The 27,019-nt window shown below is 43.9% G+C and overlaps 2 protein-coding genes across 3 annotated transcripts in view; one reads left to right on the forward strand and one right to left on the reverse strand.

Moving 5' to 3' along the window:
* PIH1D1 (PIH1 domain containing 1) overlaps window positions 1–6,021 on the reverse strand; it is an 80,947-nt gene extending 74,926 nt beyond the window's left edge. The window contains exons 1-2 of one of the 2 annotated variants that reach the window (XM_077457010.1): window positions 5,871–6,021; window positions 1,079–1,166 (exon numbers count right to left, since the gene is read on the reverse strand). In XM_077457010.1, coding sequence (XP_077313136.1) covers window positions 1,079–1,159 — 81 coding nt within the window. In that variant the 5' untranslated portion in view covers window positions 1,160–1,166; window positions 5,871–6,021. Of the gene's footprint in view, window positions 1–1,078; window positions 1,167–5,793 lie in introns of both variants that reach the window. The other variant, XM_077457009.1, reaches the window with a different exon arrangement.
* Window positions 6,022–6,088: 67 nt separating this feature from the next.
* ALDH16A1 (aldehyde dehydrogenase 16 family member A1) overlaps window positions 6,089–27,019 on the forward strand; it is a 350,717-nt gene continuing 329,786 nt past the window's right edge. Inside the window, exons 1-3 of the mRNA XM_077457008.1 lie at window positions 6,089–6,253; window positions 15,866–15,968; window positions 21,324–21,450. Coding sequence (XP_077313134.1) covers window positions 6,158–6,253; window positions 15,866–15,968; window positions 21,324–21,450 — 326 coding nt within the window. The 5' untranslated portion in view covers window positions 6,089–6,157. The remainder of the gene's footprint in view (window positions 6,254–15,865; window positions 15,969–21,323; window positions 21,451–27,019) is intronic.

The following is a 27,019-nucleotide window of genomic DNA, read 5'->3' on the forward strand; positions in this document are numbered from 1 at the left end:
ACAAAGTCCTCATGTACATCAGGATTAGAAGGCATGGACAAGAGGATATAATCAGGGGGAAATCATGAATGGTGATTTGTGTTGGCGCTTGCATCTAATTCGTGTACCTGTCAGTGCCCCTGTTTGCAACGAGGAAGGAGTATGCACACTGCACACTCCTTCCCAAGTCATTGCGCCCCATCACACTGACAGGCATATGACTTTTAGACTAGTGGCGGGTGGAGCCTATTGGGGAACGAAGACTATTTTGCCATCAGGTTTGCTACATTTTTCTGTGACAGAGCTCAGGAGTGGGCAAATCAGTGGTTGATATACATTCCAATAGTGGCTTTTGAATTCACCCACTGCTGAGCACTGTCACACAAAAGCGGAGTGTACCCAATGGGGAACTAGTCACTCAGTTCCCCAGTGAGTAAAAGATTACGGACCATATTTGGGTAATGACATCAGCTGCATCTCTGCCCCTTTTGTTTACATTTTGCTTTCAGCCTGGGGAGTCTCCCAACCCTCAGCTAAATGGGGCAGGGGATGCAGCCCTATGCATGAAGCTGTCACATACATGATAGCATCCCAGCACAGGCACTTGCATACTGGAGTACTTCTGTAAGTCAATTCAGAGGAGTTGGTCTTAATTACTAGTAGTTTCCTATTTGCCCAACTCCGTGCAAATTTCTTTCTTTTCCATGCAGTGGGGCTGTGGCTGCACTGCATGGGTTAACTGCTTGTTTTGTCTAGGGGTGAACACAAAGCCTATACAGCATGCTTGTCTCAGTTAGGTGCAGGTAGTTCTTAAAAGAACTACCGCAAAAAAATAAAAGTCTGTTCCATTGTGCACAATAAGGTGCGACTTGTCCTGTGATTTGAAACTATCAAATCGCATGACAAGTCACATCTTGTGACCGGGGACTTATAGTTTAATATTTTAATTAGAGACTAAAAATGTATCCTTTTTGCCTTCTTTATCGTTGAAGTCTCCATAAACAAATAACAATCAGTGGCACAATGTATAAAATAGGACATTAAGCTGCAGAATACACACACTGCAGGTGATTGTACTGTACTATGCAGAAAGACATACCTGCAGAAGCATGTGTTCATAGAGAGCTTCCTCCATCTCTGCATTTAGTTCTGCAGACAGCAGGGATTTGTCCAGTTCCATCCTTGACCTGTGTAACCAAAATTCAGCTAGATGAATTTGAAATAAAAGCATAAATCCATATGAGGACTTTGGATAACGGTTTACTAAGCAGTTAGACAAACATTCCACAACTTCATCCTGGAATCATCTCAACAAACATTAACCACATTGTTCATCTGTTACATGCCAAATACAATCCTTCCCCTCTTACGGCTAGTTAAATGTTTTTCTCTGTCAAAACACTACCCACAGTCTTGGTGCATTTGCTTTTAAAAGGTGCACAAGTCCATTGCTCTTATTTTCATAAAGACAATTCAAGGTTTTTCCCCCGATGTTGAACATGGGTTCATTTTATAATAGTGACACCGGGATTTCGCTTTAGGAATCACAAATGCTCCACAAGTATACAGACAAGGCATTCTGACTTTTCCTGATTCATTTGCTGCATTCCAGGTTCATAGACGCTGACTATGTGAGTGGTTCAAACCGCAATGACATTGCGCCGCGCAGGAGGCATAATTTGCGGAACAGGAATCTGAAGGAACAGCCGGGGTGGCCGTTCCTTCAGAGTGCATGCGCCAGAGATGTAATCGGCTGCCTTACAGTAAATATCTCCTAAACAATGCATGTTCAGGAGATATTTACAGTACCTTTAGGCAAGCCTTATTATAGGCAAAATTCTTGTATTGAAGTTTACTTACTTTAACCCATTGTGTGCCGACGTGAAGATAACCCAGGAAAGGAAAATTACGTTAACCGATTTTTAGTTTTTTCCTGCCAGCAAAGGCATGCAGGAGAAGAAAAAAAACACTGTGCATGAGGCCTAAAAATAAACAAATAATAATATCATGTCCATTGAGAGTCCATTCACACAGGGGCAAATCGACGTCCAGCGAGACTTTGGGAGGTAACTTGGACACGACTTGAGTATGAATCACAGCACGACTTGAGGCAACTTGAAGTTGCCTCCAGGAAAGGGGACTTTGCCAGTGGCCAATCACAAAATAATCAGCTCTGTGCGAGGGAGGGGCTTGCCTAGAAAAACATTTTTACTTCCTGGAAAGTTGCTTCAGCTAAGATAGGGGATCTGATTTGGAGGAAACTAGTAGTGGATTGAAGTCATACAGGAACCTTTTCTGAAGTCGGAGCGACTTCAGTAGTGCACATTATGACTGTTCTCATTCACTTATATTGATTTTATCATGTTGCCCGACTTGAGGCAACTTGGGATGACTTCAAGTCGGATCCAAAGATACCCCTGTGTGAATGGACTCTGAGGGAGGGGGGGGGGGGGTTGTATCCCCTAATGAACCATCATTTCTAGGGATGTACCGAAATTTCGGCCGAAAATGGCCCTTTCGGCAAATTGCCGAAAGGAAAAAAATGGCCGATAATTGAGCCGAAAATGGGGCGGGGCCTGGGCTTGGGGCGGAGCCCTGCCCCCGGTGCCGCCCATCATAGGAGGTGTATAGCGCAGGAGAGCCACCTCCGCCGCCTGGTTCAATAGAGCGCCGGGAACATCACAGCTTTAATTTCAATAGCTGTGTGTTTCCCAGTCGCACGCCGTCACATACAGCCCCTCCCCCTTGTTCGGGGAACTTTGATAGACAGATCACCCGTCCAGATTGGACGGGGGATCTGTCTATCACAAGGACAAGGGGGAGGGGCTGTATGCGACGACGCGCGACGGGGAAACACACAGCTATTGAAATTAAAGCTGTGATGTTCCCGGTGCTCCACTGAACCAGATGGTGGAGGCGGCTCTCCTCTCTCTTTGCTGCATCACTGGCTGCACGGGGGCATCACTGGCTGCACGGGGGACAACACCACACTGGCTGCACAGGGGACAACACCACACTGGCTGCACAGGGGACAACACCACACTGGCTGCACAGGGGACAACACCACACTTAGCTCTTTTATCATGTCGCCAGTCTCTGACCACCTCCTGTACCATGTCCCCAGTCTCTGACCACCTCCTGAACCATGTTCCCAGTCTCTGACCACCTCCTGAACCATGTTCCCAGTCTCTGACCACCTCCCGAACCAAGGCCCCAGTCTCTGACCACCTCCCGAACCATGTCCCCAGTCTCTGACCACCTCCTGAACCATGTCCCCAGTCTCTGACCACCTCCTGAACCATGTCCCCAATCTCTGACCACCTCCTGTATAAAAATATTTTTAAAAAACAGTCATTTTCGGTATCGGTGCTGTTTCGGTATCGGTTTTCGGCCTAGTGTATTTTTCATTTTCAAGATCGGTTTCAGCACCAAAAAACCCATTCGGTGCATCCCTAATCATTTCCTCAACTCCTCCCCCTCCCCCCCCAGTTCTCTCTAATTTCTGTTTAATTCCTTGTTCTTACTGTGACAGCAGGCAGGTAAAATTGTCTGGTTGCGCCCAGGATGGCAGGTACATATGCGTCTCCTAAATTAGGCTTTATACAGATTTGTTCCACTAGGGGGAAGTGCCGAGAGCCCTGCAGTGGTGAGGTTAATGAGCCCAGGTGAAGTAAGTTGGCTCATTAGGGCCTCTACAAAATTCCCAGCATGCTTAGTGTGTGTCTCCCATCCTGGAATCAGTTTTGTGCCAAACCTCTAAAACAGGGAGCTAGGTGCAGCACATGGCTGTACCTAGTTGATAGGCAGGGAACCTGTCTCTGTAGAAAGTCGCCAATGGTTTAACCACTTAAGGACCGATAAATTTGTTGATTATATATATTTTTTTTTTCTTTAAATGGGGAAAGACCCTTTAAGAGCTATGGGCAAAAGCGATGTTTTGACGTCGCTTCTGCCCTGCAATGGTATGAAAACGGGTGGGGGCCATCTGGGACCCAGCATGAGAAAGGATCCAATCACCCCCACCGCTGGCGACGGCGGGCACCAGACCGCGGCAGGAGGGAGGGGGGCCTCTCCCGCTGTCGATAAAAGTGATCTTGCTGCGAATCCGCCGCAGAGACCACCATTATTGGAAACCAGACTGCCAGCTGAAGAAGAGGATACCAGGGTTATGGTAGCTAGCTGCTGCCATTACAACAGTTAGGATGTATATCGGCGTGTGGCAATCCGGAAGTGGTTTATTTTTGCTTTGCTGCTACGTTTTTACCTTGTGTGTAAATAAACTGCACCTTTGTCTTTTTCACCTGCAATGCTGTTTGCTGTGCCTAATTTTCTGTAGTGAAAATATCCAGGGGCTCACACACACCCACTGCGGAGCTAACTCCCTCATACTACGTAAAAAGAAAAATGAGTGGGCAGCTCCATACCCCTCTTTAAACTGAATGAGCTGTTTTACATGTTGATACAAGGTAAACGATTACAATCACACTGTCAGCCCCTGTCAAAGAGGTCTAAAGCTGGATACACACTATACAATTTTCTGTAGATTTTTTTTTCCCTTTCAGATTTACCAAAACCATATAATATGAGGTCAAACCTGAAGAGTTTCAATTTGTATGCAATCAGGCAGACCCTTGTACTACATGGTTTTGGTAAATCTGAAGTAAATCAGACAACAAAAGTTGTATAGTGTGTATGCGGTCTAAAGCCTTGTACACACGATCGGAGCGTTGGCCAATAGAGCGTCAGACTTTTGGCCGAAGGGCATGTGCCAGGAACTTGTCTTGCATACAAGCAGTACACGGATTTCTTTAAGAAAGGTCTGGATACTTTCCTGAATGTACATAATATAACTGGGTACTGGCATTTATAGGTAAAGTTGATCTGGGGAAAATCCGATTGCTTCTCGGGGATCTGGGAAGAATTTCTTCCCCCTGCTGTAGCAAACTGGATCATGCTCTGCTGAGGTTTTTTGCCTTCCTCTGGATCAACTGTGGGTATAGAATTGGGTATATTGGATTGTACGATATTTTTTATTTAATTTATTGTTTTTAAGGTTTAACTGGATGGACTTGTGTCTTTTTTCAACCTGACTAACTATATCTTGCAACTGTCAACATATCCATTTCAATTGTCGTCCAACAAACACAAACGTAGTGACGTACTACGAGGAATTACAGCTCGAGTGCCACCCTTTGGGCTCCTTCTGCTATGTCGTGTTTGGTGAGCACTGATTCTGACCATGCGTATTTGGCTTTTGTGTGATGGACTGGTGTACAGACGATAGGAAAATATGACAACAGACCATTGTCCGCCGAAAACGAACTAACCTGCCATCCAACATTCGTTGGTGGAAAGTTGGACAACAATTGTCTGTTGGAGTGTACTAACGGTCGGCCAACAGTCTGTCATCACACAATCGCCTGCTGAAAATCCGATCGAGTGTAGGAGGCTTTAGAGTCTCCATTCACAAAACCTCCATAGGAACCTGTATGGGGAGGATATCTTCCCGATGCTCTGTAGTGATGGCAATGCCCACACTGCCTTCTTGTGACCATGCTATGTGTCTGGGTGATGATCCTCTGACTTCAATACTCGGAGTCTCTGCCCTGGAACAAGAATAACGCGTGTGATCTTTATATGGGTTCCATGTCACTGAAGCAATTCTATCAATACCTCAGCCAGGCAAATGGCAATTTTACAAGAAGTCAGCGATAACAGCTTCCAGATCTCTCTCATGACTTGTTACCAGCAGAGCACATCGCAGAAGGCTCTATGGAATGGAGCTTTAGTATCAGCCATGAATGGGATCCTCACCTCTGACTCCCGCCTCACACGCCGCACATCACTGTCTCCCTTGGAAACCCCAGCAGAGAGCACAGCAGCACACTCACCACTTCCGGGTATGGACGCCTCTCTGCCCCACTTCTGCTCCGGGATTGGTCACGTTTTCAAGAAAAAATAGTATAATGAGTTATTGCTATTCATGTATTACACACGTAAATACTTGAAAGAAAAAAAAACAAAAACGAACATTTCGGTGTACTGTGGCGTTATTAGTTAATTCTGGTGTATAAGCCGACCTTCTTCCGGCGGAAATGATTGTTCTTTATATGCGCTAGAGCGCCACCTAGTGCCTGGCTGAGCTGCGACTGGTTGTCACTTGGAAGAAGTGGAAGGCATGGCTGCTTCTACTGGAGCTGATAAACCTACAGTGAGGGAGATCTTCACCTCCATGCAGTATGGACCTGCTCCTGAGGCTGCCAACATCGCACAGGTAAGGAGGACAGGCTGAGCCCGATGGAGATTGTGGAAGTTCTGATGGAGAAGTGTTGTGATATTGGGGGGGTGTCCTGGTGGAGAGTGAGATTCCTGATGGATGAGATGTCCTGGTGGAGAGTGAGATTCCTGATGGATGAGATTCCTGGTGGAGAGTGAGATGCCAGGTGGATGGGATGTCCTGGTGGAGAGTGAGATTCCTGGTGGAGAGTGAGATTCCTGGTGGAGAGTGAGATTCCTGGTGGAGAGTGAGATTCCTGATGGATGAGATGGGGTGTCCTGGTGGAGAGTGAGATTCCTGGTGGATGGGATGGGGTCTTCTGGTGGAGAGTGAGATTCCAGGTGGATGAGATGGGGTGTCCTGGTGGAGAGTGAGATTCCAGGTGGATGAGATGGGGTGTCCTGGTGGAGAGTGAGATTCCAGGTGGATGAGATGGGGTGTCCTGGTGGAGAGTGAGATTCCAGGTGGATGAGATGGGGTGTCCTGGTGGAGAGTGAGATTCCAGGTGGATGAGATGGGGTGTCCTGGTGGAGAGTGAGATTCCAGGTGGATGAGATGTGGTGTCCTGGTGGAGAGTGAGATTCCAGGTGGATGGGATGGGGTGTTCTGGTGGAGAGTGAGATTCCAGGTGGATGGGATGGGGTGTTCTGGTGGAGAGTGAGATTCCTGGTGGATTGGATGGGCTGTCCTGGTTTATGGACAGTATCCTGATAGAGAACATGCAGGGCTGGTCCTGCTCTGTCTGTTGAGATAAGTGTGTTCATCCTGTGGATTCAGTAAGAGGACATATCTGAATTTTAGTTGCAGTTTACACCATAGAACCATAGTCTGGGTGCATTCTCTCTGTTTTTCTGCATTTGCGTCTTTGATGCGTTTCTGGTGTATTTTTGATGCATTCCCCCCCCCCCCCCCCCTTTTTCTTCGCCTTAACCACTTCTGGACCAAGCTTGTTTTAGACACTTGTCGCTTATAAGTTAAAAATTCATATTTATTGCTAGAAAATTACTTAGAACCCTCCTACATTATATATATTTTTTTAACATAAACTTTAGAGCAGGGATATGCAATGAGCGGACCTCCAGCTGTTGCAAAACTATAAGTCCCATCATGCCTCTGCCTCTGGGTGTCATGCTTGTGGCTGTCAGAGTCTTGCTATGCCTCATGGGACTTGTAGTTCTGCAACAGCTGGAGGTCTGCTAATTGCATATCCATGCTCTAAAGTTTATGTCACACGGTATTTGCGCAGTCTTTCAAATTAAATTTTTTTTTTTTACACTTTTTTTATTTAATTTTTTTTTTATTTTATTATTAAAACATAATAAAACAGTAAAGTTAGCAGTGTGTGGGTGTTTTTTTTTTTTGCATATTGTGAAATATGATGTTACACCGAGTAAATAGATACCTAACATGTTATGCTTTAAAATTGCACGCACACGTGGAATGGTGAAAAACTACAGTACTTAAATATCTCCATAGGTGATGATTAAAAATGTTTTAACTGTTACCGGTTTAGAATTACAGAGGGGCTCTTTTGCTAGCATTATTGCTCTTACTCCAATGATCACTGCGATACCTCACATGTGTGATTTGAACACTGTTTACATTTGTGGGCACAACTTGCTTATGTGTTTTCTTTTTTATTTAATGCTGATCACTTTTATTGCTGTCCCTATTGACAGTAATGGGCAATGACAAGTACTCTTGGTGATAGACTCACCTGAGATCCAGGCTTTTTTTTTTTTTTTTTTTTTTTTTTTTTTTTTGGGGACAGAATGCTAGCCTTTGCCTAAGGACCCTTGAAATCCAGGGCCCTTAATCAGTATACAAGAGGCTAGCAATTAGTCCCCTCCAAAAGCCTCTGCCCCGGGTGAGTCTATCACACTCTTTACGGAGGGATTGGGGGTCTAAAAGGCCCCCAATCCTTCCTTTACACTTCAAAGTATTCAAAACACGAAGATCTGCGTTTTGGAATGCTGTCTTTTTTTTTTTTTTTTAGTTTTTAGTTTTCTTTTTAAATCGGCGCCACTGGCAGCCGAGTAAACCGGAATTGATGCCACTTCCGTGTTTTTACATCGGAGACACGATCAAAGCTGTTTTCAGCTTCGTTCAGCACTCTACACAGCTGCCGGACATGGTGGATGGTTGCTCCGTTCTTCTGGTGGGACGGCCATGTGGCTAATTAGCTGCATCGGTTGTTATAAGATGGCCGACCGCTAGCTGTAAAAAAAAAAAAAAAAAAAAAAAAAAAATGGTACCAGGCATCAACTCGGTACAACCACTTCAACCAAATGACGTACAGGTACCTGATTTAACGTGAAGTGGTTAAATGGGGACGCATGCGTTCCGATGCATTTTTGGTGCATTCCAGTGTGGCCTTTTGGCTAAGATCAAGTGGTAGTATCTCTTCTTATCAGTTACCAAGTAGTGGTGCTGTGCTATTGTTCCTGGTCCATGGTGGTGGGTTAGGGGTGGCGGTGGCTATGCAAATCCACTTGGTGTAATACTAACCGTCCAGGCTACTATCAGAGAGCCCAAACTGGATTGCTCGAGGGCCGTTAATAGGTTTCCTTTAGAGAAAGACGGAAGAGTTACGTCCTGATAGGGATGGAGAGGCACTGGGTCTGGCCGAAGGGCTGGGTCCCTTGCCTTCTGGCCTAGATTTGGTGTGCTTCCTGTCCTTATCAGTCATTTGGGAAAGAGCACTGGCCCCTTTGTGGGGGGGGGGGGTTAGTACTGGCCGAATGTAATAAGAATGGGAGGAGCGGTGGTGAAGCCTTTTTCCTCTTGGCTCTCCCTAAGCTCTCTAAGTTATTGTATATGTCCCTGGTGTGGCAGGCTAGGGGTGCCGTGATGCAAGTCACTTTTAGCTTTGGCACTAAGGTCACTGCACTTTGCTCACTTTTTTCAGCACCTGCTCTAGGGCTGAGCCTTTTGGCTAGGACCAGATACATTTTTCTATTCCTGGCCGAAGGGCTGACCATTTTTTTCACACAATGGCACTTCACTTCCCCTCTCCACTTTATTTTTTGTATGTCTGTCGTGCCATTTTTTCCTTTTTTGTTGATGTGCACTTTTGCACGTTAGACTGGTAGGGTGTAGGTCCTTGGGCCTGCCCTCAACGTCTTGGAAGGGGGTGGACATGGCCTTCTGGCTTGGTTTGCTCTTGCTCATAGGGTCTCCCTTCGGGGGAGGCCCACCTAGTACTCGGGTGGGTCTGTCTCAACAGACCTTCCAAAGAATGGAGTCTGTCCTGGTAGGGTGTAGGTCCTTGGGCCTGCCCTGAACGTCTTGGAAGGGGGTGGACATGGCCTTCTGGCTTGGTTTGCTCTCGCTCATAGGGTCTCCCTTCGGGGGAGGCCCACCTAGTACTCGGGTGGGTCTGTCTCAACAGACCTTCCAAAGAATGGAGTCTGTCCTGGTTTCAGCCAGATGGCCCACGTGAAGTACTCCAGTCCCCCTCTGGAGCCTATGGCCCTGGTGGAGGGGGGATCCGGGCCAAGATCCTACTCCTTTTGGAGGACTCTGTGTACTCCCTGGGCACGTTTGTGTCTCACATTTCTGTGTGCACTCTTTCTTGTTTTTGGAGTGTATTCACACACCACCACACCAAAAAATGCAGCATGTTCTTCATTTTTCTTCTGGAACTAACCCTCACTGGTGTGAACTATGCCATTGAAAACATTATAATCTTTTTTTTGAGTGTTCTGTGTCTGTGCTCAGAAAGTCCATTTTGCACAGGTAGTCATAGGTCGGTATAGAGTTATTCTGTAATGATAAAAAATATGAACTTTCTGAGATAAATGTCAGTAAGGACTGAACAGCTTCTTCATCCTGTACAGCTGATAAATAGACTCTGAATTGGAAATGGTAAATCAAGGAATATCCCTGGATCAGTTCTATGGATAGTCAATGTACCAACTTATAAAAGATGGAGCACTGACTATCTGGAGATATTTATGCAGGTAATTGGTGAGACAATTGAGTATTTTATATCTGAAAGGAGTCATGTGGTGGGCAGTCAGCGTCCTCTTCTTTTTCAGCGTGACAGTTATTATTGCATCCTCCTGACTTCCTGTAACAGTTACACAGCATGTGAGGATAATGCTGGTAGATTTATGAATAGTATTTCTAACTAAGTGTAGACTGTATGTAAAGAGAGACAGACTAATTGCATTTAGCTACCTAGAGCTCCCCCTGCTGACTAGTCTGCAAATCTCTATATGGATGTTTGGATGTCTGTCAGTGCACTCTGCATGCTTCCATCTCAATTTAGCGCATAACGAGCAAAGAAACAGAAGTGCCCATAGCGTAATCCAGTAAATTAAAATAATGTTATTTAAAAAAACAAAAAAATCAAAAAAAAAAGTGATCCCATATAGATGTACACTTACAATGTATCAAAATTAGTATAAGCATGCATCATATCTCCATACTAAATCGTTGAGTCCGGGTATACCTTATTACCACTGAGAGCGGTATTCCCGAGTAAGGTATCACAGAAAATCAACGGAGTGGGTAGCTGTGTGGTCATGCCCTGACGCGTGTTTCCTCAATGCTTTCGGCAGAGGGCGCCCTCTACATACATGCATATAACTATTTTTGAAAAATCGTAAGTGTACATCTATATGGGATGGGGATCACTTTGATTTTTTTTTTTTTTTTATTAAAATTATTTTAGTTTACTGGATTGCGCTATGGGCACTTCTGTTTCTTTGCTGGTTATGATCTAAATTGAGATGGAAGCATGCAGAGTGCGCTGACAGCCACCCAAACATCCATCCGCGGATCCAGCCCTATTTTAAGTGAATTAAACAGTCAGCTGATACCAAACCAGTGAAAGGCGCGCTGTTAACCCATTACCTTCCGGTAAGTGAATTACCTATATTCCCATAGAAGCAATATGGTGAAGGATTTGTCCGGGATATTGATCTGCAGAGATTTGGTACGAATGGATCAGCCGCTATCCCACACCCTGCTTTATATAATTAAAACACAAGTGGAACCTTTTATCTTTAGTTACATATGAGCTGCTTAAGCGCTACTAATGTTTGAAAGACTTTTTTTTTTGGTGTGTGTGTGTGTGTGTGTGTGTGTGTGTGTGTGTGTGTGTGTGTGTGTGTGTGTGTGTGTGTGTGTGTATGTATGTATGTATGTATATATATATATTTTTTTTTTATTATTTTATTTATTGTAACTTTTTTTTTTTTGATGCAAGCAATAAATGCAGCCTCCTGCTCTAGTTGAATGCAAAAGGCAGGGTTGGACAACATTATTTATCTGCATTTTAGGGGGCAGTAAAAGCAAGCTGCTGTTTTACCACCCACCTAAATGCAGAAATACAGCCGGTCAGGAATATTGCATTTGGTGAATGTGGCTGCACTGTAACCGTCCTGCAACTGCTTGCAAAGCATGTGGTTGCAGTGCGGTGGATTGGAATTTTGAGAATTAGGGGCTTTACAGATGGGCGCTGAGACCCATCTTTAGTGCTGAGCCACTTTTTGTTGGGTATGTAACCACCTCAGAATTGCATGCAGGTAGCCTATAGAGGTGAGTTTGGATCCATGCACCCGCCCCTGCCCGCATATTAGAGCTGCACGATTCTGGGAAAAATTAGAATCACGATTCTTTTGCTTAGAGTGAAGATCACCATTCTCTCACGATTCTCAAAAACTGAGAATAAATACGAAAAAATAAGGCCCACTATAGGGCCATGCTGAGAGTTGTAGTCTTTCCATAACACAGAATCGGCCATGATGGGAGTTACACTGAGCGCTAGAGGGCCCGAATAAGGGTTGTAGCCCCCCACAAAACGATTGTACTGGGAGCTGCAGTCCTCCAGCATGACTGATTTTGGCTTATGGGGGACTTTAACCCCCCAGCATGATTCTGGTTTATGGGGGACTACAACCCTTAGCATGCCCCTAATGTGGGGGGGGGGGCATATAGCACTGAGGACTGCAACTCCCCAGCATGACTTATTCTCTATGGGGGACTACAATTCCCAGCAGGGACCTGTGTATAGTAGTGAGGACTCTTACCCATACATGAATAGACATTCATTCAGTCCATGCTGAATCAGATGAATTTCAATCCATGTATGGCCCCACCATAAAACCAAGTCTCCTCTAAAGTGTGATCCTTGTTTAGACAACTTTTCAGAAACAACTGACAGGCAGTGAGGAGGTGCGCACTCACTGCGGTTTCCCGGCCACTGTACCCGCCCAGGCAGTGGCGCGCCGCATCACATGCTCCGATGACTGAAGTCAGTTCCGATATCCGCCATTTGCGTTCCACACTAGTTACGTGAAACCGGTGGCGCTAAACGAAAATGGCGGGTCATCCAGACTTTAGATCGTGTGAGGGGGCGATAGTTTCGCGAATTAATTGTGCACCTCTACCGCATGTCAGATTTTGATTTTGCAATTGTAGCCACTTCTATGGCTACGTTAACATTATTGTGGGCTGAGCATGTTCCCAACCCACAGCCAAACACATTGTTTTTTAGCAGAGCCAGGCTGCTATTGATTCTTAACAGTTGGCAAATGTGGCAGGGTTTTGCATTTGCAAAACTGCATGCTGCTGTGTGGTTTGATGCAGCATGATTAAAAGTAAAAAAAAAAAAAAAAAAAAAAGTTAGACTTCTTTCTCTGCGTTTTCTGCAGGGAAAGAAGTCCATTGAAATAAATAGGCTTCCTATACACAGAATTCAGGCCGCACAAGTGTGACCCTAGCGTATAGACTGCCTATAAGCCGCTCCAAGGTGGATGGACACATGGCAAAAAGTTGCACCAGTGGGTCTCGATGCCCATCTGAATGAGTGCTAAAATATCCGGTGAAGAGGTGACATTCTGCCTGTTGAAGGCCCTCTGAAAAGTGATCCACCACAAATCACTTTTCAGAGAGGAGGTAATAACAACCACACATGTCAATCAGCTTTTACATAGATAAGTCCTGCATTCTGCCCATTGACAGTGCGGCTTGGAAAGAGGCAGGTTCTCATTCATCGTGGTGGTGCTGAGAAGAGCTCATCACACACAAATGTTATCCAGGGAAGAGTTAAGCTAGTTAGGACAGGCTTATATAATGCGACCATAGTCTATTCAGTTTGTAGTAGAGGTATTTCTGGGTTCAGTTCATCATCATGCTCATGTCCTCAGTGCAATCGTTCTGTACAATGAAACTGCAGAGAGAATGACACTTCAGCTCGGCTCTGATTGGCTGAGAGGTGCAGGCAGGGACACCGCCTCCTCGATGTACACAGACATCAGGACAAAGGTTTGCGTGTTGTTTGCCAACTACTGGTACTTTTTAACAGGATCCCCATAGATCCGAGGAGGGTGACTGTAACCTTATCTGAAAAAATCACAGCCAGTATACAGGACAAAATGCCATCTATACAGTATGAGCAAGTGATCTATTCCTCTGTTCTTTCACATATCATCTATTCTGCTCTTGGATAGTTAAATACATTTCTTATGATGTGAAAATACAAAAAATGATCCACCATTATCTTATTTAGGGCGGTTTAGACATTAATGGCTGTGTGTTGAGTTATTTTGAGGGGACAGCAAATGTACACCGTTATACAAGCTGTACACTCACTACTTTACATTGTAGCAAAGTGTCATTTCTTCAGTGTTGTCACATGAAAAGATAGAATAAAATATTTACAAAGATGTGAGATACTGTATGCCAACCCTTAACAGCTGATTTGCCATCCCCAGACCCCTTGGGAGGAGGCAGTTCCAGATACTGTAATCCTCAGTGACCCAAGGAGTCTGCTTCTCTTGTGGTGCATGGGCTCGCTCCTTCATCAAAGCACTTTTGTCAGACACTGTACGTTCATTTTTCTTTGAAATGTTCTACTGCATTTAAAAATGTCTGGTGTAAATAAGCCCTTAGACCCCTTTCACACCGAGGGGGGGTTTTGCAGGCGCTATAGCGTTAGAAATAACGCCTGCAATCCGCCCTCAAACTGTTGCACCATTGTCTCCAGTTTGAAATCCCGAGGGCTTTCACACCGGATCGGTGCACTGGCTGGACGTCGGGAAAAGTCCTGCCAGCCGCTTCTTTTGGAGCGGTGTGTTTACTGCTCCCCATTGAAATCAATGGGGCAGCGCTGCAATACCGCCGGCTATTGCGGGCAGTTTTAACCCTTTATCGGCCGCTAGCGGGGGTAAAAGTGTGGGTTTTACCGCCAACGCTATGGTGTGAAAGGGGTCTTAGGCTTTGTGCACAGATTTGCAGGTTTAACAGAGTGCGTGTGCTCTTTTGCGTGTTTCCAACAGCACATTTGTTTCAATGGGCTGTGCTACGCCCTAAAAATGTACTAAAGAAGTGCATGACCCGTTTTGAAAAATCACGGCGCATTAAAATGTGTGACTGCATCTGATGTAAACAAGCCGTTTGGCTCCGCTCAAAACTTTGCAGGTGCGGTGGAATACGTGTCTGCATTTGCACGTTTCCAGCAGCCCATTCATTTCAGAAGGCTGTCCTGCGAACAAAAAACATGCTATAGAATAGCATGATCCTTCTGTAAAATTGAACTGCACCAAATAGCACGCTACTTTGTTACCATGTGTTTTGGCACACCCACACGTTGGCTAAGCTGCCTTTTTTTTTTTTTTAAAAGGTGCATAAGGTGCAGCGTAGTGCATTTTTGACCCCCCATAGACTTCAATGGGAGCACATGAAAAACACATGTACATGCATTTTTGGCAGGGCTTTCTGTTTAACAACCAGTCCCCCTCCTATAAAAACCTGCATGAAAACATAAAAAGTTACACTTGCCACTTGTGTCATTTCTGGAAAGTTTTATTTGTGTTGCGCTTACAAGCATCTGCACCCGGATGCCACAGACTTCTATTTTTTTTTTTTTTTCTCGGCACAGCTAAACTGAACACATGGAACCCAGTCCATCCAGTTCAAGACACCTTACAGAGGCACACACACACACACACACACACACACACACACTCTAACTGTCTGACGCACAGAGACACTGACTGAGAGACACGGACACACACTGACGCACGCAGACACACTGATGGCGCGCGCACACACGTAGACTGGCCGGTTTAGGCGCATGCCTGCATGAATGCCCCCCTCAGCACATGGGGAACACCTTTTGGGGGCTCAAAAATAAGAGTTAAGTGGATGCTTTGTGTAATAATTCCCATTGCACAGAGCAGGTAAGTATTACCTGTGGTGTAAGTGTGTGTTTGTGCTTTTTTTTATTTTTATTTTTTTATTTTAATACAAAAAAAGTGCATTTTGGAAGCAAACTTTTCTAACGGTATCCAGGTGACAAGGTCATTGTCTTTTATGACAGGCTCAGCATGTGATTTTTTTTTTTTTTTGTTTGCCAAATTGATACAAGAAAACACTTTCAGTGATATATTTACCAGACCAAAAGGGGTTTTCATACACTTTTAATAACAAAAAATGGAAGGGGAGGACTAACTGTTATGCGTCTCCCACTATTTATGAAGTAGATATTAATAGTGAAGTCAACAATGTGGTATTCATTACCAGTTTTAAATGCCTCTCACTGTAAAACAAATTTTTTGTGCATTGCAATTTTTTTATTTTTTTCCTCCCTTTTTTAAGGCATGGCTGGACTCTCATGAACGAAGCTTCGGCCATTTTGTGGGTGGTAAGTGGATAACACCAGATGGTAGACAAACATATTCTACCAAGAACCCAGCAACAGGTTAGTAGTTGTTACAAGTACTCATATGTTATATTTCACTTCTACATTTTTCATCAGTTTGTTAAAGAGGACCTTCCTCCCCCCTCCTTCAAATAAATAGCAATCAGAGATATATATATATATATAATATAATATAATTTTTTATTTTTTTTTCCTGGGGGTGGGGTTCAGGTCTTTTGAACTTAAAGGCATCATTTACACTTCTTTTTTATGTTGGGGGAGGTACGATAAAAACATGTGACAGCAAAGTGGGGACGTGAAACTTTGCAATGCAGCACAGCAAAAATGATCCCTATGCAACTGAATAGAACGCAATGCGTGCAGTTGTGGAGCGGTAGTGTACTCATTAGTACAGCAAGCTCATCCTAAGCTCCCTATAAATTTTATTTATTTATTTTTCTTCCCTTCAGCCCGCTGGGTTGACCTAAAAAAAAACTTGCCATATGAACCAGGCTTTAGATCTCATTCATATGTTCTAAATGGTCATGGAATGGCAAATATACCATGAATACCTACAGCCAGGATCCCAGATGTTCCAATTTTTGGCAGCTACTCAGCCTGTTCACTTGAGTGATGGGCTGAAAAGAGCCACTGCTGTTAACATGTATCCGCACATCCAGAGGTCCCCAGGCGACCAAGAAGAACACATTGGGATGTGACCTGGCAGGAACCCTTGGATTGCTTCTACTGTGCTGATGCTGAGGCTAAACAGCAGGGACACTGTCTGGGCATTTTGCTAGGATGCTCTGGAGTGGGTTTGAACACCCCTGACCCCCCTTATCTATGCCCCTGGTAGCAATAACATGTAATGCATTGTACATAAACAAATGCACTTAGAGCCGGTTCACACAGCGGGCGATGCGAGGCGACACGACTCGCCTCGCCTCGCTCTCGCAAGTCGCCTCCGTTCTGTACAATGGAACCGTTCTGAGAGGAGTGACTCGAGTCGCTCCGACTCAGAAAAAAGGTTCCTGTACTACTTTTGGGCGACCTCGGGGCGACTTGCATTGACTTCTATACAGAAGTCATTTGCAAGTCGCCGCTGAGGCCGCGGCAGGTCGCGGCGAGGCAAGTCGGAGTCGCCTCGCCTCGCCTGCTGTGTGAACCGGCCCTTACTTATGTCAATGCTGCCATTTTTGTGATTTCCTGCTTTTAGGCTGCCTTTGCATAGCTGATGTCAGCCGCCGGCTATTTGAAAATGTGTGTCTTGCGCATCAGTAAGATGAAGCTCATAACGTGATGCTACTCTTCTTGTGCATCTGCTGCGGGTGTTTATTTTTTTTTTATTTTTTTATTTTTTAAATGCATATGAGTTTATTACCACATGGCATGTGTGCAAGATTAAAAGTAGGATAGTTGCACGCTTTTATGGAGAGAAATATTTAAACCTGAAATTGCTGTTGCTGTCGCTTATGTGCTCCCACAGAAAAACGGTAAATAAAGTGTAAATGAGACAGAGCTGCATAGGTATACAAACACACAAAAATAAAACCAGATCCAAACTGGTGTGCAATTTAAGTGTTCAAACAAAAGCCCAATATTATTACCGTATTTATAGGTGTATAACACACACCCCAAGTTTAGGAGGGCATTTTAAGGAAAAAAACTTTTAGGAGGGAAGTTTAAGGGGAAAAAAACGTACATATCAATGCAGCCTTTGCAACCTTGTCAGTGTCATATGCCGCTTTGTCATGCAGCCTTGTCCATCGTTGCACCCTTGTCAGTTTCATTTGCAGCTTTGCCTTTTAAATATGGCACCCCCGAGATACAGAGCCGGATGTCCTGTGTATCTCAGCGGTGCTCGGTAGCTCTCGGCGGCTTTCGGCCGTTCTTGGCAGCTTTTGCCCGCTTTCGGCCACACTTTTTTGAGCCGCCCACAGGCTCACAACGGCGGGAGATCGGCATATGACATGCACCCATGATTTTCCCCTGATTTTAAGGGCAAAAAAGTGCGTGTTATACAGCGATTTTAAATACGGTATATAAAGTGATAATTTCTTCCGCTGACATGCGGAGAGATGTGAAGTGTTTTTTTACTTCAAACAATCTCCATATGTATAGTGCTCCTGCCACCACATGCAATGCTTGCTCACCTCCTTACAAGACCCTGCTAGGGGTCAAACACTCCTTGCATTCTGTGCAACTCTCCCTTCAGGAAATTCTCACTGGTCCTTGGTAACCTCTGTTGGACTCTCAAGAAACAATTAATGATCTATATCTGATAAGGGTTCCTTCCACTGTGCTACTTCAGACTTCAATCCAGTTTAATCCACATTAGCTGCTGGTAGTTTCAAAAATACACTGCATAATGAAGGTGAACCCTACATATGAAAAGAGTCGTCCTGAAGACATAGGTGATTCATGAGCGTCCATATGCCTTATTTGCTCTAAATACATTGGATAGATTACGTTTGCCAACTTGGCTTGATTGCCATTTATATTCTTTTCTGTCTTGGAAAGCTCTCTTGTCTCGTTTTTGAGACCTCTTGTGTTTTTATTAAAACAAAAAAAATAAAAAATAAAATTCTTTACATTTTTCCAAGTGACTTTTCAGTTTTTCCTCAGTCAAGAAAAAGTGTCATTTTTGTTTTTTTAGCTTATGCGTTTTATGTCAAAATGCTCATTATGCAGCGTTTTGGCACCAGAAATCTAGCACCCCCCCCTTACGAGGATTGGCTACCTCAGTGGGATATATCCTTCAAAAGCACACACACACACAGCAGGCATGTTTTGGTTTGAGCACTGCCACCATCCTCACCAGTTTGTTGAAAGGTATTGCAAGTCTAAAAAGTACTTTACTGCAATATGTGCACTATGGGGAACACACTATGGGGGTTATTTACTAAAGGCAAATCCACTTTGCACTACAAGTGCACTATCAAGTGCGGTTGCTGTAGATTTGAGGGGGATATGCAAGGAAAATAAAAAAAACAGCATTTTAGCTGGCATATGATTGAATGGTAAAATCAGCAGAGTTTCCCCTCATTTCAGATCTTCCCCTCAGATCTACAGCGACTGCACTAAGTGTAGTCACTGTAGATCTGAGGGGAAGATCTGAAATGAGGGGAATATCTGCTGATTTTGAAAGAAAATATAAGTAGGTGTGGTGCTGCTCCTGCGACTCATGCAATGTAGTCTAATTTTTATATAAAAATTTAAATTAATAATGTAGTCTCTGTAAAGTGAAGTCTCATCCACCTAAGAGCTAAAATATGTGCTGTCAATAGTTTACACAAAATTCTTCCCTACACCTAAAAACTTTAATTGCTTAGTATATTAAATACAGTTATGTGCAAAAAGCATCATATTGGTGGACATCAATCCTGAATGGGAATAAAAATATATAAATCTGAAAAAAAAATAGGTGATAGAGTGAAAAAATAAATGATGACATTTTCCCATACAAACTATGGGAAAGATTGTTGTTTGTGTGTCCCAAAAGACAAGCTGGCCATTCACAAAGTGCTGCACGACTTGCGCATGCGCAGTCAGAAATTGGCAGTGAAGCCGCAAGGCTTTACTGCCGGTTTCCCTTAGTTGGAATGGCGGAGCCTGCACCTGATCTGGTGGACGGATCGCCAACATCATGAGCTCCCTGGACAGGTAAGTGTCCTTTATTAAAAGTCAGCAGCGACGGTGTTTGCAGCTGCTGACTTTAAAAAAATAAATAATTTTGGCTGGAATAACACTTTAAATGGATACCGCATTTTATTGGCATATAACCCACACAGGCTTATAACACGCACCATTTTAGGTGGGAACTTTTAGGAAAAAAACAAAAAATTTTAAATAAAGAACTTTGAAGCAACGTAAGGGTTAGTGTCCATCAATGCAGCCTCTCCATTGCCCATATGCAGCCTCACAGGCTGTCAGTGCTCAGACCAATACCTTGCACACTGCATCAAATTGGTCTGCATGGCTGTTGTCCCAGAAGGAAGACAAGCAGTCTAAGGACATGGAATACTGGAACCATGTCCTGTGGTCTGAGACCAAGATAAAACTATTTGGTTCAGATGGTGTCAAGCGTGTGTGGTGGCAACCAGGTGAGGAGTACAAAGACAAGTGTGTCTTACCTACAGTCAAGCATGGTGGTGGGAGTGTCATGGTCTGGGGCTGCATGAGTGCTGCCCACACTGGGGAGCTACAGTTCATTGAGGGAACCATGAATGCCAACATGTACTGTGACATACCGAAGCAGAGCATGATCTGGGCAGTATTCAGACATAATGACCCCAAACACACCTCCAAGACAATCACTGCCTTGCTAAAGAAGCTGTCGGTAAAGGTGATAGACTGGCCAAGAATGACTACAGACCTAAACCCTTTTGAGCATCTGTGGGGCATCCTCAAACGGAAGGTGGAGGAGCGCAAGGTCTCTAACATCCACCAGCTCCGCTATGTCGTCATGGAGGAGTGGAAGAGGACTCCAGTGGCAACCTGTGAAGCTCTGGCAAACTCCATGCCCAAGAGGGTTAAGCCAGTGCCGGAAAATTAATGGTGGCCGCACAAAATATTGACATTTTGGGCACTTTCACTTAGGGATATACTCCATTTTGTTGCCAGCGGTTTAGACATGAATGGTTGTGTTGAGTTATTTTGAGGGGGCTGCAAATTTAAATTGTATATCAAGCTGCACACTCACTACTTTACATTGTTGCAAAGTGTCATTTCTTCAGTGTTGATACATGAAAAGATATAACAAAATATTTACAAAATTGTGAGGGGTGTACTCCCTTTTGTGAAATACTGGGGGGTTTTACTGGGGCATTTACGAAAGGCAAATCCACTTTTCACTACAAGTACACTTGGAAACAAAGTTACTTTTAGATCTGAGGGGGACATGCAAGGAAAATAGAAAATCAGCATTTTATCTTGCACATGATTGGATGATAAAATCGGCAGCGCTTCCCCTCATTACAGATATACCCCTTAGATTTAGAGCGACTGCACTTTCAAGTGCAATTGCAGTGCAATTTTTGGATTTGCCTTTCGTAAATAACCCCCACTGTATTGTATATGTAAAGTGTGGTGTAAATTGAACGCTCTATAGAAGTACCTGTAATAAATTGTAAAGGCATTATAAACCTTCCTACCTAAGTGTTGTGTGTGTGTGTGTGTGTGTGTGTGTGTGTGTGTGTTCTTTTGCAGGAAAAAAAAAAATGTGCGTTGATCATGTTGTTTCATGGTGTCATTTGTTGGCCTATATGCACAGCCTATAGTAAACTAAAACTTCAGATTCACTTTTGCAGTTCAGTTCAACTAAGATCACAGCTATGGGGAATATTTTTCTGTATGTACTATCACTTTACATCATTACCTTGCATTGAGGAACCTTTTACTCTATTTGAACCTCAGGAGAGACTTTGGCAACCACCATCCAGGGAAATGAGGAAGATGTGGAGTTTGCAGTAAGCACGGCACGGAAAGCTTTTGAGAGTTGGAGCAAGCTACCCTGCCATGTCCGAGCACGATACCTGTACAGGTCAGATTTTAACATGAATTGGTATTGCAGGAGATTAGTCAATGTCAAACTTCTTTTATTTTTACAGAACAAGGGAATACAGGAACATGCACTCCAGGGATGCCTAAGCAGAACACATTAACCCCCCCACCCCCCCCCCCACTATGGTGATATTGCACCGTTGTGTCTATTGATTAGAGACACTGATGCCACAGCAGCCAGTGATCAATAATAGCCACAGCAGTGCAATGTCACTATAGTGATCCTGAACTGTTCTGGTGAGAGTATGTTGAAAAGCAAATGCATCGTTAAACAGGGTAGCATTTAGGAAGCAGTAAAATTGCAGCTCAGCCATGAGGCTTGACCCTCCCCCAGCTTCAAATGTTAACAAGCTCTAATAGTGCAGCCAGTGACCGTGTCTCTGATCACCACTACACCAGACGGTGTCCCCAGACCAGTGTAGATGGAAACGGTGTGCCTGATCACCACCTCACCAGTTCCAGTATCACCAGACCAATGTAAGCTAGTAACCGTGTTCTTGATCACTGCCAAACCAGTCTGTGTTGCAAGACCAGTGTAAGCCTGCTACAGTGTTATTGATCACTGCCACACCAGTTGCAATTTCACCATTCCAGTGCAGCCAACAACAAAATTCCTGATCACTATCTGCATCAGTGTCATCAAAGCCAGTGCAGCCTTCAACAGTGGCCATTGTCGACACCAGATCAGTACAGCCAGTAACCGTGATCTTGATCACCGCCATACAGTACCAATGCAGTGTTGGCTCTGCCTGCCACCTGAACTCACCCTGGTCTGTATATTGACCACGTTTCTGCCTGCAACCATTACAGTACAATGTTTTTTTAGTAAAATGTTCACATTATTTTAAAAACAATGTAATTTAGTGTTTGAAATCAGAAGAAGGGAATAGAGAAGAGAGGATTTGGGACTATACAGTACCAAATAGTACAGACGTTAAGTATATAGAAAATATTACCAATCTTAAGTTGAAACCATTAAAATTAGTTATATAGAACAAGTTGCATAACTTTATATACTGTAGTGCGCAATGTATAACAAAGTAAGTACTTCAAAATTAGAAATGCTAACGCATCCAACTCGTGTGTCTTCCTCAGGGGGTTACATAGTCTCAAAATTGGTTTTCTTCAAAAAAATACATGCATCCATATATTTCATATTATACTGGAAAGAGTCATTTATACAGCGTCATATATTGAAGAGTACATAACTGAATATTAATGTACCTTAATTCAGTGTTAAACATATACACAAAGTCTTAAATAAGACTGGATGTCTTCAGATGGGCACTCCCCCAGAGGTCCACAAAAAGCACAAGGGATGACAGGACCTCCAAGTTGAGCCCACACAGATGTCTTTCCTGAGCTTGGCTCGCTGGACTACATGTAAAAAGTATCACAGTGGACTGCCTGATTTTATATGGTACTCCTTGTTCCAAGGCTCAAAGTAATTCCTCTGGGGATTAAAAACAAAAATATATGACCACCAATGACAGAATTTGGTCATTTATTCCAGGCACAATACTGATAGTAAAACTGGTCAAACAAAAGCAGCTACATAATGTATCATTTTCAATCTTACTTAGTATCAGTAGCCCGAAGCATTTAGGCAATCCTCTTGAAAGACCCATTGTGATAACCAGCCTATATACCGTTGGTATGGAAAAGAATCACATTTTGTTGCTTTGCAGCATGAAATGAAGAAACGTGTGTGTGTGTGTGTGTGTGTGTTTTTTTTTTTTTTTTTTTCCCCCAACTGTATTTACTCAGTGCAACTTATAACATCTAAGTAAAAGATATAACACCAGCATGTCATAAAAAAATCAAAAACCGAACCACTGAGTTGGAAAAAGGATCACCCTCTCCTAAAAAAACAAAAAAAACAAACCTCATGTGTAGCTAATCGCCTTCTCTTGGCACACAAACTTTGATTAGCTCAGCATGGAAAAAAAAATTCCTGGAGCATTTCAGTCCCTGGTAGTGCAACTGAAGCAAACTATGGGTGGTAAGGCACTTGTCATGAAATGGAAACAAAAAAACTTTAACCGCTTTCAGACCAGACCATTTTGCTGGCTTAAGACCAGAGCACTTTTTGAGATTCGGCACTGCGTTGCTTTAAATGACGTGCGACGTGGCTGCCAAACAAAATATATGTTTTTTGTTTTGTTTTTCCCCCACAAATAGAGCTTTCTTTTGGTGGTATTTGATCACCTCTGAGTTTTTTTATTTTTTGCGCTATAAACAAAAACAGCCACAATTTAGAAAAAACACTTTTTTTTTTTTTACTTTTTGCTATAACAAATATCCCCAAAATAGATATTAAAAAATAGAATAAAAACGTTTCCTCAGTTTAGGCCAATACGTATTCTTCTACATATTTTTGGTAAAAAAAAATTGCAATAAGCGATTATTGTTTGGTTGGCGCAAAAGTTATAGCGTTTACAAAATAGGGGATAGTTTTTTTTTTTTATAACATTTTTATTAAAATATATATATATATATATATATATATATATAATTTTTTTTTTTTTTTTTTTTTTTTTTATTGTGACTGACATTATGGCAGACACACTGGACATTTCTGACACATTTTTGGGACCATTGTCATTTATACAGCAATCAGTGCTATACAAATGCACTGATTCCTGTGTAAATGACAGTGGCAGTGAAGGGGTTAACCTGGAGGTGGCAGTGTAGGGGTTAACTGTGTCCTAGGGGCATGTTTCTAACTGTGGGTGGGCGTGGCTGTGTTTTACAGATCACTGATCTCTGCTCCAATCGCAGAGATCAGTGTCGCTTGTTGCTAGGCAGAATGGGGAGATGCTGTTTACATTGGCATCTCCCCGTTCTTCATCCTCGTGAGATGATCGCGGCTGTCCCCATGGCGATCGAGTCTGTGGGGCCCACGGTCAGACTCACTGCGCCGAGCATGCAATGGCACGGAGCCAAATGCAAAGGGGCGTACCTGTATGCCCATTTGCCTGTCTGTGCCATTCTGTAGACGTATGCTGGTCGGGAAACGGTTAAAGCCTTTATCAATGCCTAGAAGCACAGTAAAGGCTATTGCTGGAAGGTAATTGGTACAACACCCTCCCTGGCTTAGGACGTCGCTCCAAACTGCACGAAAGAGCCAGGAGGAAACTGGTGGGAGGCTAGCAAGAGGCCTACAGCAACTTTGAAGCAGTTGCAGTCATTTACGACCGAGTGGTCATTGTGTGCACGTGACAACAATTAATACTCCATATTCCCATTGCACATGTTTCTGGATAAAGCTCAAGCTGATTTGGGTGCTGCAGCAACGGCCAGCTGGAAACTGGTTCAAAAAGTCACAATGCAGATATTTGCCAGCACACCAGGAATCGACAAGAAAGCGTCCAAGCTGATTTCTTATTTTTTTTTATTGTATGATCAAATTGCAAAGTAATGCAGTGATTTGGAACCACGCAGTGCCCCTTCATCAGGCATGTGTTTGTCAGCACATGCCTTGCGAAGGGGCACTGCATGGTTCTGAAACATTGCACTTCTTTTTTAGAGCTGCACAATTAATTGTTAAAAAAAAATCGTGATCTCGATTCACCACCCCCCCCAGAGAATAAATTGTCAAATGCTGCAATATTTTATGTCACGCTGTATTTGCCCAGCGGTCTTTCAGACGCAATTTTTTGGGGAAAAAATACACTTCAATGAATAAAAAAAAAAAAAAGAAACTGTAAAGTTTAAACTTTTTTTTTAATTTTTTTTCTTTAATGTGAAAGATGATGTTGCAGTGAGAGAATCGTGATCTATCTTCTAAGCAAAAAAAGTAGTGATTCTCATTTTAGACAGAATTGTTCAACTCTACTACTTTGTGATGTGATCATGCAATAAAAAAATCAGTTTGCACACTTGTTGATCCATGGTCTAGCGGAAATCCAAAACGGCTTACCATCCAAATAGCACTTTTTCTACAGTAAAGTATGGCGGTGGTAATATCCCGTTATGGGGTGTTTCTCTGCAGCAGGGACTGGAACACTTGTCAGAATAGAAGGAAAAATGGATGTTGCAAAATACCATCAAATTCTTGAGGAAAATCTGCTGCCCTCTGCACCACATTGATTAGTAGCTGTGACCTGAAGATGCTATGGAGACTATGGTTCTGTTGAGCTGCTACAGGATTGCCTTAAGTTTATGAACACCAACCCGTACAATCTACAATTCACCATATCTTATGACCAACATAAGATCACATTCCTCTTTCGTTCATTGACAGACACAGCACTCTATTCAGAACCATAGGGTTATATCGCCCCCTACAGGAGTAGGACACGGGCAGAAAAAAAATACTTGGCTACGCATATAGGCATTCCTAGGTGATATACACCCTCCTCTCTGCTATAGGCCTTCCGTTTTTTTTTTCTCTGCCTAGTCAGGCATAAGGACCTAGTTCCCTGCTGGGATCTCTGGTCCTGGCAATTTTTTGTTTTTTAAACTACTTTTTTACTCTTGGATTTTTCCTGTGAGATCTACAATCAACTGCCATACTGCGCGACGGGCTGGACACTAAGATCCAGTGGTCTCCTCAGTCTGGCCAGCGAGCACGTGCAGATTGCAGCTGCACGCCAGGCGGGCCGCATCATAGGCCCTCCGAGTTGAACGTCTCGCGAGCTTGCATACGACCGGATCTCTGCCTGAGCCACAGCATTCCTCATGCCCGACAGCCCCCCCCACTTTGGTGAGGAGGCTCTGTCTGGGAGCGTTACCCATTCACTCGCAGGAGCGGTAAGTAAGGGGACCCCCTCTCCTTCCTTGGAGTGGTTGGGGCACAGGTACTCCCTAGGGTTTTTCACAGGTAGCTCTTAGGCATATAGACTAGTAAATGACACCCCTCCGCCCCTCCCCTGCCTCATTGGTCTCGACTGATCCTATGTCTGGCTCTGCCATCGTGGATGTGGCCCACCTTGCGGGGTTGGTGGCCACACTCCCTGTCCTGTCAGTGAGGTTGTTCCTCCACAACTGCAGTGGCACACAAGAAGGTGCTGGTTTTCTCCCTTATTACATCTGTGTGGGAAACTTTAGAGATGGAGGATGTGGCTGCGGTGGAGGTGCTGGTCCCCTTGGCATCCATAAACTGTCGCACGGCAAAATCGTTCCCTTCTCCCTCCTAATTTGGAATATTTGTTCGTATAGACTGGGAGTGTCCAAAGCATCCCTTTGTGGTTCCAAAGACGCTTCACTATGAGGGAGCCCTTGTGGGGTCCCTCCTTAGAGTGGATTGTTCCACCAGTAGTAGATCCCCGTCTCTAGGTTGCACAAACGACCATGATTCTGGTAGAAGATTCTCTGGTTTTTAAGGATCCGGCTGACATACCTGGAAGGGGAGCAGATTTCCTCTGCTTTCGCTGAGTTAGCGAACCAGTTGGTTTTGGGGCTGCAGTTTGTATGCAGTGCCTCTTGGACGCAGTTCCCTTGGCTGCTAATCTCTCTGTTTCTGCAGTGGTGCTTAGACATGTATTGGGGCTTAAGTGTTGGTCTGCGGACTGGGCTTCTAAAAAAAATCTCTGACTGGGTTACCA

Source organism: Lithobates pipiens, unplaced genomic scaffold (assembly GCF_037356315.1).
Source record: "Lithobates pipiens isolate NorthernLeopardFrog02 unplaced genomic scaffold, aLitPip1_a1.2 Scaffold_27, whole genome shotgun sequence".
Taxonomy (NCBI): Eukaryota; Metazoa; Chordata; class Amphibia; order Anura; family Ranidae; genus Lithobates; species Lithobates pipiens.